Source organism: Tachyglossus aculeatus, chromosome 10 (genome assembly GCF_015852505.1).
Source record: "Tachyglossus aculeatus isolate mTacAcu1 chromosome 10, mTacAcu1.pri, whole genome shotgun sequence".
Classification (NCBI taxonomy): Eukaryota; Metazoa; Chordata; class Mammalia; order Monotremata; family Tachyglossidae; genus Tachyglossus; species Tachyglossus aculeatus.
In genome coordinates, this window is record NC_052075.1 from 28,302,785 (window position 1) to 28,315,126 (window position 12,342).

Sequence of the window (12,342 nt, forward strand, 5' to 3'; positions counted from 1 at the left end):
GGCTTATTTTAGTACAGAAGCAGCGCATGAAAAACACAGAACACGGAGTCAAGAACCTGGATTCCAATTTGGGCTCCGCCATTTGCCTGTTGGATGACCAGAGGCAACTCACTTAACTTCTCTTTGCCTCAAATTCCTCATCTGTAAAATGGGGATTAAAATCCTGCTCTTCCTTCCCCCTAGACTGCATGCCCTGTATGGCATGGGACTTGTGCCCGATCTGCTTATCTTGCATCTACCTTAGTAAGCAGCGTGGCTCAGTGGAACGAGTATGGGCTTGGGAGTCAGAGGTCATGGGTTCGAATCCTCGCTCCGCCAATTGTCAGCTGTGTGACTTTGGGCAAGTCACTTAACTTCTCTGTGCCTCAGTTACCTCATCTGTAAAATGGGGATGAAGACAGTGAGCCCCCTGTGGGACAACCTGATCACCTTGTATCCTCCCCAGCACTTAGAACAGTGCTTTGCACACAGAACGCGCTTAACAAATGCCATCATTATTAATATTATTATTATTATTACTACAGTGCCTGGCACAAAACAAGCCTTAAATACCACAGACATTTTTAAGTATTAAGCTAATTTAATGTTTGTTTAACTTGTGTAACTGTCTCTTTCATTTTGGGGAGGGTCTTCTGAAAGTTGCAGATTCTTGAGAGAATAGTCAAGGCTATTTTCAGGATGAGCCCTCTGTCGACAAGTCTGTCAACTAAAAGTTTCTAAGGAATTAAAATACTTTGGGTGCTTCATTTCTTGGCTAACGGGAAAAACAGTCATCATCTGAAATACATCTCTAAAGGGTTAACATATTTCTGAGTGACTTTATTCCAAAAGCATTTAACGAGCACAGCACTGTCTTCATATAATAAAAGCAAGTAAGACACAAACTTTGCCCTAAAGAAGTGCTAAAAAATTCTCAATAAGCATTTTATTATATTATAGATCTGTCTACGTGAAAGGAAATGCATTAAATTTTATATCTGAAAATTTTCCTTGATCATTATTAGAATACTTACGCTGGGCGATCCTCAAGTATAAGGGCTGTGGTTGAAAGTGGCTCATATTCAAAATGTTTACGCCTTGTGTACTGAAGTGGAGGTTTGAATGTCCTTCCTGTTCGTGCTTCGTACTCCTAAACAAAAATACATACATTAATTAATTAAGTTAGTTACCAACACAATTTTTATATTATTGTAATTATCCACTAGAAGGAATTAATTCACTTGACATTTACATTCATCACAATAAAAATACAATTAGTAGATTATTTTGGCAACCTAATTTATCAATGCTAAGTCTGCAACCCATAAGGCAAATTTATACTGTTAAAGCTTCCAACTGGTCTGTGCTTCACTTCCTTTCCAAGCAGAAGTGGCCTAGTGGATATAGCAAGGGCCTGGGAATCAGAAGGACCTGGGTTCCAATCCCTGCTCTGCCATTTCTCCGCTGTGTGTCCTTGGGCAAGTCACCTAACTTCTCTGAGCCTCAGTTACCTCAACTGTAAACTGGGGATCAAGACTGAGCCCCATGTGGGACATGGACTGTGTCCAACTTGATTAGCTTGTATCTGCCCCAGCACTTACTACAGAGCAAGCACTTAAATACCATTTATGAATAAAACAGCAAAACTTCATTCCAGCCTTTTAATAATAATAATAGTAATAATAATGGCATTTATTAAGCATTTACTATGTGCAAAACACTGTTCTAAGCGCTGGGGAAGTTACAAGGTGATCAGGTTGTTCCAGGGGGGCTCAGAGTCTTAATCCCCATTTTATAGATGAGGTAACTGAGGCACAGAGAAGTTACGTGACTTACCCAAAGTCACACAGCTGGCAATTGGCGGAGCTAGGATTTGAGCCCATGACCTCTGACTCCAAAGCCCGTGCTCTTTTCCACTGAGCCATGCTGCTTCTCTTCTCTTTTCCCTTCTTGCCTCTGGTTTCAGGGAGTGTTCTTAACTCCCTTCTTCCCTCAATATAGTTGGCTGGTGCCTTGCCCTGGAGGTGAAAGATATGCTTTCCTTATTCTGACCCATAAAAACCTCAGTCTGAATTCATCCATAGCTCAAAATTCACTTCTGCAAAATGCTAATGCCTGGGAATGTGACTGGACATTTGATTGAGAATACACTGAAACAAGAGACGGGGTGAGAGAATTGGATTAAGGTCACAAAAGGTACAGAGGGATGAGAGTGAGGCAGTGCTCGGTACTAGGCACCTGAGATGAAAATAATAAAGAAGTGACATTCCCCGCCCACCGCGTGCTTACACACTAATGGGGGAAATATACATACACACATTTATAATTAGGGTGATCAAAACAAATTGAACAAACAAGTGAGTTCTGAGGATGGATATAAATGCATTCATAAGTGCTACAGTTAACTGAGGGCAGCTGGGAAACAAATCAGGGAAAGCCTGTTGCAGAAGGTGAGATTTTAGGAGGGCTTTGAATATGGGGAAAGCCGTAGTCTGTCAGATTTGGGGAAAGAAGAAGCTCCAAACTGGGGAAAGGGCATGAGGAAGGGGAAAGGAGTGGGAGAGACAAGAGTGAGGTACAGCTAGATTGTTGGCTTGGGAAGAATGATGAGAGTAGGTCGGGTAATAGAGGGTAAAGAGCGCAAATAGGTGTGGTGGGAAGAGTTAGTAGAGAGCTCTAAAGGTGACTGGGGAGGTTTCTGTTTGATGCAGGGAGACAGAGAGCCAGTGCAGGGCTTTGAGGAGAGAAAAAGATGTGAGCCAAGCAATGCTTCAGGAAGATGTTCCATTGAGCAGTGTGTGGCATAGGTGGGAGACCAGGGAGGAGGCTGATGCAATAATCTAGCCATGATCAGAAAAGAGTGTTGGGGTGAGAAATGCTGTGCCAGAAAGAACTGGCAGGATATGAAAGGAAAGAACTGAATGTGAAAGTTGGAGGTCAGAAGGAAGTTGCAGGCTTCTGGGGACAGACAGGACTGTAGTGATTGTAGGCTGAGATGAGAAAGTTAGGAGGAAGAATGGATTTAGGAGAAGACATGTGAAATGCTGTTTCAAACATGTTAATCAATCAATCCTATTTATTGAGCACTTACTGAGTACAGAGAACTGTACTAAGCACTTGGGAGAGTTGGTAGACACATTCCGTGCCCACAAGGAGCTCACAATCTACTAGGCAGAAACTCCTCACCCTCGGCTTCAAGGCTCTCCATCACCTCACCCCCTCAATCAATCAATCAATCGTATTTATTGAGCGCTTACTGTGTGCAGAGCACTGTATTAAGTGCTTGGGAAGTACAAGTTGGCAACATATAGAGACAGTCCCTACCCAACACTGGGCTCACAGTCTAAAAGGGGGAGACAGAGAACAAAACCAAACATACTAACAAAATAAAATAAATAGAATAGATATGTACAGGTAAAATAAATAAATAAATAGAGTAAATATGTACAAACATACATACATATATACAGGTGCTGTGGGGAAGGGAAGGAGGTAAGATGGGGGGGACGGAGAGGGGGTCGAGGGGGAGAGGAAGGAAGGGGCTCAGTCTGGGAAGGCCTCCTGGAGGAGGTGAGCTCTCAGTAGGGCCTTGAAGGGAGGAAGAGAGCTAGCTTGGCAGATGGGCAGAGGGAGGGCATTCCAGGCCCGGGGGATGACGTGGGCCGGGGGTCGATGTCGGGACAGGTGAGAACGAGGTACGGTGAGGAGATTAGCGGTGGAGGAGCGGAGGGTGCGGGCTGGGCTGGAGAAGGAGAGAAGGGAGGTGAGGTAGGAGGGGGCGAGGGGATGGAGAGCCTTGAAGCCCAGGGTGAGGAGTCTCTGCCTGATGCACAGATTGATTGGTAGCCACTGGAGATTTTTGAGGAGGGGAGTAACAAGCCCAGAGCGTTTCTGGACAAAGACAATCCGGGCAGCAGCATGAAGTATTTGACTGAAGTGGGGAGAGACACGAGGATGGGAGATTAGAGAGAAGGCTGATGCAGTAGTCCAGACGGGATAGGATGAGAGCCTGAACAAGCAGGGTAGCGGTTTGGATGGAGAGGAAAGGGCGGATCTTGGCAATGTTGCGGAGCTGAGACCGGCAGGTTTTGGTGACGGCTTGGATGTGAGGAGTGAATGAGAGAGCGGAGTCGAGGATGACACCAAGGTTGCGGGCTTGTGAGACGGGAAGGATGCTAGTGCCTCCTACCTCATCTCCCTTCTCTCCTTCTACAGCCCAGCCCGCACCCTCCACTCCTCTGCCGCTAATCTCCTCACCGTGCCTCGTTCTCGCCTGTCCCGCCGTCGACCCCCGGCCCACATCATCCCCCTGGCCTGGAATGCCCTCCCTCCCCACATCCGCCAAGCTAGCTCTCTTCCTCCCTTCAAGGCCCTACTGAGAGCTCACCTCCTCCAGGAGGTCTTTCCAGACTGAGCCCTCTCCTTCTTTTCCCCCTCCTCCCCCTCTCCATCCCCCCGCCTTACCTCCTTCCCTTCCCCACAGCACCTGTATATATGTATATATGTTTGTACATATTTATTACTCTATTCATTTATTTTACTTGTACATATCTATTCTATTCATTTTATTTTGTTAATATGTTTTGTTTTGTTCTCTGTCTCCCCCTTCTAGACTGTGAGCCCACTGTTGGCTAGGGACCGTCTCTATATGTTGCCAACTTGTACTTCCCAAGCGCTTAGTACAGTGCTCTGCACACAGTAAGCGCTCAATAAATACAATTTGATTGACTGATTGATTAGGAGAGAGAGACATTAAAATAAATTATGACTATGCACAGAAGTACTATGGGGCTGAAGCTGAGGTAAACCTCAAGTGCTTACACAGGGTCCGGATTCAAGTAGATCGGTGATGCAGAAGGGACAGAGTACAGGAAATGAAGGATTAGTCAGGGAACATCTCTTGGAGATTTTATGAAGGAGGAGGAGAGAGATCCAGCCCAGAGGGAGGATGTGTGCAAGGGGTCGGTAGTGAGATAAGCAAGAACGAGATACAGTGAGGAGTAGGTTGGTGTTAGCGGAGACAAGTATGTGGGTTGGTGTGCAGTAAGAAATCAGTGAGGTAAGGTAGGAGGGGAAGAGCTGACTGGGTGCTTTAAAGCCGATAATAACGAGTTTCTGTGTGATGGGGATGAAGTTTTTAAGAAGTAGGGAGATTTCTCAGAAAAATGATCCGGGCAGCAGAGTGAAGTAAGGATTGGAGTGGGAAGAGACAGGAGGCAGGGAGGTCAGTGAGGAGGCTGCTGCAGTAGTCAAAGCGGGATATAAGTGGATCAGTTTGGTGGCAGCTTCAATGGCTACTGAATGTTAATCATATTTATTGAGTGCTTCCTGAGTGCAGTGCACTGTACAAAGTACTTAGGAGATTATAATACTATTGATGGATATAATACAGAGTTGGTAGACAAGTTCCCTGACCACGACAGTCTAGTAGGGAAGACAAACATTAACATCACCAAGATCTGCCCTTTCCTCTCCATCCAAACCAGTACCTTGCTGGTTCAATCTCTCATCCTATCCCAACTGGATTACTGCATCAGCCTCCTTTCTGATCTCTCATCCTCCTGTCTCTCCCCACTTCAGTCTATAATTTACTCTGCTGCCCGGATTATCTCTGTACAGAAACACTCTGGGCATGTCACTCCCTTCCTCAAAAATCACCAGTGGTTGCCTGTCAACCTTCGAATCAAGCAAAAACTACCCACTCTTAGCTTCAAGGCTCTCCATCACCTCGCCCCCTCCTACCTCACCCCCTTTCTCTCTTTCTACAGCCCAGCCCGCACCCTCCGCTCCTCTGCCGCTAACCTCCTCATTATGCCTCATTCTCGCCTGTCCCGTCATCGACCCCTGGCCCACATCCTTCCTCTGGGCTAGAATGCCCTCCCTCCACACATCCGCCAAAGTAGCTCTTTTTCTCCCTTCAAAGCCCTACTGAGAGCTCCAGGAGGCCTTCCCTGACTGAGCCCCCCTTTTTCCTCTCCTCCTCCCTTCCCCATCGCCCCCCTCCCTCAGCCCTACCCCCTGCCCCTCTTCACAGAACTTGTATATATTTGTGCATATTTATTACTCTATTTCATTTGGACATATTTACTATATTTATTTTATTAATGAAGTGTATATAGCTATAATTCTATTTATTCTGATGGTATTGACACCTATCTACTTGCCCCTCTTCTAGCCTGTGAGCCCGTTGTTGGGTAGGGACCATCTCTATATGTTGCTGTTTTGTACTTCTCAAGCGCTTATACAGTGCTCTGCACACAGTAAGCGCTCAACAAATGATTGAATGAATGAATGAATATAAATTACTGATATGTACATAAGATCTGTGGGGCTGAGGGAGGAGAGAACACAGGAGGCAAATCCAGGTGCATGGGTGACACAGAAGGGAGTGGGAGAAAAGGAAAGGAGGGCTTAGTAGGGTAAGGCTTTAATAGGGCTTTGAGGGTGAAGAGAGTGATCGACTGATATGAACACGGACAGCATTACAAGCGAGAGGCAGGACACGGGCATGGGTCAGCAGCAAGACAGGAAAGACTGAGGTACAGTGAATAGGCTGGCATTAGAGGGGTGAAGTGTGCCTCCAAATGAAGATGCCCTAGAGGCAAGAGATATGAAACTGTAGGTCAGGTGAGAGGCCAAAAGGTTAGAGATATACATTTCAGAGTTATCTGCAAAATGGTGGAAACTGCACCTGAGTAAGTAGATGTGCTCCCTGAGAAAGGGTATGGCATGAGAAGAGAAGGGGACCGAGAAGCACAGTCCGGGGTGTCAATGGAGAGCACAATCCTGGGTGTCAAAAGGACCTTGGTTCCAATTCTGGCTCCACCACCACTAGTCTGCTGCGTGACTTTGGGCAAGTCACTTCGCTTCTCTGTGCCTCTGTTACCACATCTGGTAAATAAAACTAAGGCTATTTTTCAAGCCCCATACTTGATCTGTCACCAAATTCCATCAGTTCTTCCTCCACAACATTTCTATTTCCAGGATCTGTGACATCCACTCCATTTAAATGGCTACCAGGCACTTTGCATATCCCAGCTTGACGATATCAGCCTCCTCACTGATTTCCCAATCTCCAGGCCCTTCCTTCTCTAGTCCAAATTTCATTTTGCTGCCCAGTTCCTTTTTTCTAAAATGTCATTATGAACACATAATACTAATTTTGATATTCGTTAAGCGCTTCATTCATTCATTCATTCACTCGTATTTATTGAGCGCTTACTGTGTGCAGAGCACCGTACTAAGCGCTTGGGAAGTACAAGTTGGCAACATATAGAGCCGGTCCCTACCCAACAGCGGGCTCACAGTCTAGAAGGGGGAGACAGGCGACAAAACAAAACATATTAACAAAATAAAATAAATAGAATAGTAAATATGTACAAGTAAAATAGAGTAATCAATATGCACAAACATACATACAGATGCTGTGGGGAGGGGAAGGAGGTAGGGCGAGGGGGGTGGGGGGCGGAGGAGGGGGAGAGGAAGGAGAGGAAGAGGAAGGAGGGGGCTCAGTCTGGGAAGGCCTCCTGGAGGAGGTGAGCTCTCAGTAGGGCTTTGAAGGGAGGAAGAGAGCTAGTTTGGTGGATGTGTGGAGGGAGGGCATTCTGACCTCCCCAAAGTCACCCCCCCCGCTTCTCCAACCCCCCGGCTCTCAACACTCTCTGCTACTCTCCCATCCTTCCCAGCAGTATCCTCAGAGGAGCTCTCCTCCCTCCTCTCAATTGCTGCTCCGGCCACCTGTGCTTCTGACCCCATTCCCTCGAATCTCATGAAATCTCTCGCTCCATCCCTTCTCCCCTCCTTAACTTCCATCTTCAACCGCTCACTCTCCACTGGTTCCTTCCCCTCTGCCTTCAAACATGCCCATGTCTCTCCCATCCTAAAAAAACCCTCTCTTGACCCCACCTCACCTTCTAGTTATCGCCCCATATCCCTCCTACCATTCCTTTCCAAACTCCTTGAACGAGTTGTCTACACGCGCTGCCTCGAATTCCTCAACACCAACCCTCTCCTCGACCCCCTCCAGTCTGGCTTCTGTCCCCTACATTCCACGGAAACTGCCCTCTCAAAGGTCACCAAGGACCTCCTGCTTGCCAAATCCAATGGCTCATACTCTATCCTAATCCTCCTCGACCTCTCAGCTGCCTTTGTCACTGTGGACCACCCCCTTCTCCTCAACACAATATCCGACCTTGGCTTCACAGACTCCGTCCTGTCCTGGTTCTCCTCTTATCTCTCCGGTCGTTTATTCTCAGTCTCTTTTGCAGGCTCCTCCTCCCCCTCCCATCCCCTTACTGTGGGGGTTCCCCAAAGTTCAGTGCTTGGTCCCCTTCTGTTCTCAATCTACACGCACTCCCTTGGTGACCTCATTCGCTCCCACGGCTTCAACTATCGTCTCTACGCTGATGACACCCAGATCTACATCTCTGCCCCTGCTCTCTCCCCCTCTCTCCAGGCTCGCATCTCCTCCTGCCTTCAGGACATCTCCATCTGGATGTCTGCCCGCCACCTAAAACTCAACATGTCCAAGACTGAACTCCTTGTCTTCCCTCCCAAACCCTGCCCTCTCCCTGACTTTCCCATCTCTGTTGACGGCACTACCATCTTTCCCATCTCACAAGCCCGCAACCTTGGTGTCATCCTCGACTCCGCTCTCTCGTTCACCCCTCACATCCAAGCCGTCACCAAAACCTGCCGGTCTCAGCTCCGCAACATTGCCAAGATCTGCCCTTTCCTCTCCATCCATACCGCTACCCTGCTCATTCAGGCTCTCATCCTATCCCGTCTGGACTACTGCATCAGCCTTCTCTCTGATCTCCCATCCTCGTGTCTCTCCCCACTTCAATCCATACTGCATGCTGCTGCCCGGATTGTCTTTGTCCAGAAACGCTCTGGGCATGTTAATGCCCTCCTCAAAAATCTCCAGTGGCTACCAATCAACCTGCACATCAGGCAGAAACTCCTCACCCTGGGCTTCAAGGCTGTCCATCACCTCGCCCCCTCCTACCTCACCTCCCTTCTCTCCTTCTCCAGCCCAGCCCACACCCTCCGCTCCTCTGCCGCTAATCTCCTCACCGTACCTCGCTCTCGCCTGTCCCGCCATCGACCCCCGGCCCACATCATCCCCCGGGCCTGGAATGCCCTCCCTCTGCCCATCCGCCAAGCTAGCTCTCTTCCTCCCTTCAAGGCCCTACTGAGAGCTCACCTCCTCCAGCAGGCCTTCCCAGACTGAGCCCCTTCCTTCCTCTCCCCCTCTCCATCCCCCATCTTACCTCCTTCCCTTCCCCACAGCACCTGTATATATGTATATATGTTTGTACATACTTATTACTTTATTTATTTATTTATTTTACTTGTCCATATCTATTCTATTTATTTTATTTTGTTAGTATGTTTGGTTTTGTTCTCTGTCTCCCCCTTTTAGACTGTGAGCCCACTGTTGGGTAGGGACTGTCTCTATATGTTGCCAACTTGTAATTCCCAAGCACGTAGTACAGTGCTCTGCACACAGTAAGCGCTCAATGAATACGACTGATTGATTGATTGATTCCAGGCCAGGGAGAGGACGTGGGCCGGGGGTTGACGGCGGGACAGGCGAGAACAAAACACAGTGAGGAGGTTAGTGGCAGAGGAGAGGAGGGTGCAGGCTGGGCCATAGAAGGAGAGAAGGGAGGTGAGGTAGGAGGGGGCGAGGTGACGGAGAGCCTTGAAGCCGAGGAGTGAGGAATTTTTGCCTGATGCGTAGGTTGATTGGTAGCCACTGGAGATTTTTGAGGAGGAGAGTAACATGCCCAGAACGTTTCTGCACAAAGATGATTCAGGCAGCAGCGTGAAGTATAGACTGAAGTGGGGAGAGACAGGAGGATGGGAGATCAGAGAGGAGGCTGATGCAGCAATCCAGTCGGGATAGGATGAGAGATTGAACCAGCAGGGTATGTGCCAAGTACTGTGCTAAGCACTGGGGTAGATACTGTGGGGTAGATGGGGTAGGTGGGGCTCATCATCATCATCATCATCAATCGTATTTATTGAGTGCTTACTATGTGCAGAGCACTGCACTAAGCGCTTGGGAAGTACAAATTGGCAACATATAGAGACAGTCCCTACCCAACAGTGGGCTCACAGTCTAAAAGGCTCATAGCCTAAGGGAGAACAGATACTGAATCCCCATTTTGCAGATGAGGGAAGCGAGGCCCTGAGAGGCTAAGTGACTTGCCCAAGGTCATACTGCAGGTCATACTGCTTCCCACACCCCCAACCCCCAATTTTGAGAATCAGTGCGGCCTAGTGGAAAGAGCATGAGCCTGGGTGTCAGAGGTCTTGGGTTCTAATCCCAGCTCTGCCGTTTGCCAACTGTGTGACTTTAATCCCCATTTTACAGATGAAGAAACTAAATATCTGTTCACCTTTTCCCTTGGTCTGGGAGCCCCAAGTTGGACAGGGACAATGCTTGAGCTGATTATCTTGTATTTACTCCAACGCTTAATACAGTACTTAGCACACAGTAAGCGCTTAAATACAATTACTATTATCAAAACCTTTCAGTTGTTGCCTAGTTCTCTCCACGTTAAGCAGAAATTCCTGTCCACTGGTTTTAAAGCATTAAATCAGCTCTTTCCTTCCGAACTTATTCACTTTCTTCTCCCATTATACCTCAGGTTGCATTTTATTTCTCTCAGGCTGAACTATTTATTGTGCCTCTTTTCTGCCACTGACCTCTTGTTCACAACCACCCTACTTTTTGCAGAAGCAGCGTGGCTCAGTGGAAAGAGCACAGACTTTGGAGTCAGAGGTCATGGGTTTGAATCCTGGCTCTGCCACTTGTCAGCTGTGTGACTTTGGGCAAATCACTTAACTTCTCTGGGCCTCAGTTACCTCATCTGTAAAATGGGGATGAAGACTGTGAGCCCCCTGTGGGGCAACCTGATCTCCTTGTATACCCCCAGCGCTTAGAACAGTGCCTTGCACATAGTAAGCGCTTAATAAATGCCATTATTATTATTATTATTATTACTTTTAGAACTCCTTCACCTATGACGCCACAGAAATGCCAGTTTATGAACCGGCTTTTGCTCCCCCCGGGGCAATTACTCCCCATGAGAGTCTAGAAGCTGGGACTTCAACATAACCTCCACCAAACCTCTCTCTCAAATTATCTGATTCCCTCTAGACTGTAAGCTCGTTTTGGGCAGGGAACGTATCTGTTAATTCTTTTGTATTGTACTCTCCCAAGCACTTAGTACAATGCTCTGCACATAGTAATCGCTCAGTAACTACCACTGCTGATTGATCTGCTCCCTGTCCTTTCCTGCCCCCAAAGCCTTAAACCCCATCAGCTCACCCCCATCCAAATCCTGCCTTCAACTCATGCCATCCCACCTCATATACCCCACCCCACAACTCCAGCCAAATGCAGTCTCTTGAACCCCCACTCCATCAAGAGAAAACTCCCCTTTATCCCTGTACTGTTCCTAACCCAGTCAACGCTCTTCCACACCTAGACTGGGAGCTCCACATGGAACAAAGATTGTGTCCAGTGTAATAATAATAATAATTGTGGTATTTGTTAAGCACTTCCTATGTGCCAGGCATTATACTAAGCACAGAGGGACTGGGGGCAGGGGGAGGAATGGACACAAATAAATTGGGTTGGACACAGTCCCTGTCTCATATGGAGCTCACAGTCAATCCCCATTTTACAGAAGAGGTAACTAAAGCACAGAGAACTGAAGTGACTTGGCCAAGGTCACACAGAGATAAGTGGTGGAGCCAGAATTAGAATTCATGAGCTTTTGACTCCCAGGCCTGTTCTTTATAATAATAATGATGATGACATTTGTTAAGCGCTCATTATGTGCCAAGCACTGTTCTAAGTACTGGGGTGGGGGCGGGGGGGGGGGGGGGGGGGGGGGGAGATACAAGGTGATCAGGTTGTCCCACATGGGGCTCACAGTCTTAATCACTATTTCCAGATGAGGGAACTGAGGCCCAGAGAAGTTAAGTGACTTGCCCAAAGTCATACAGCTGATAAGTGGCGGGGCAGGGATTAGAACCCATGACCTCTGACTCCCAAGCCCATGCTCTTTCCACTGAGCCACACTGCTTCTCATCAACTAAGCCAGGCAGCTTCTTAATCTGTTTATCTTGTATCAACCCCAGCATCTGGTAGAGTACTTGGCATGTAATACAATCTAAAATTACATTAAAAAAAAAAAAAAACCAAAACAGAAACTTGTCTCAACCCAATAGATACTGTCCCTCTTAAGGGGCCTCATATTCTCCCACTCCCCACGCTTCACTGGGAAACGAGGATTAATTCGCCTGCTTCTTGCTCCCCACAACGCTGCTTTCATACCATCCCCC

The 12,342-nt window shown here is 47.6% G+C and overlaps 1 protein-coding gene across 1 annotated transcript in view; it reads right to left on the reverse strand.

The window, feature by feature from the left end:
* The window catches only part of LOC119932843 (TBC1 domain family member 12-like), a 106,415-nt gene that overhangs the window by 61,518 nt on the left and 32,555 nt on the right, over positions 1-12,342 (reverse strand). The window contains exon 4 of the mRNA XM_038751962.1: positions 1,014-1,129. Within this exon, the coding sequence (XP_038607890.1) occupies positions 1,014-1,129 (116 nt within the window). The remainder of the gene's footprint in view (positions 1-1,013; positions 1,130-12,342) is intronic.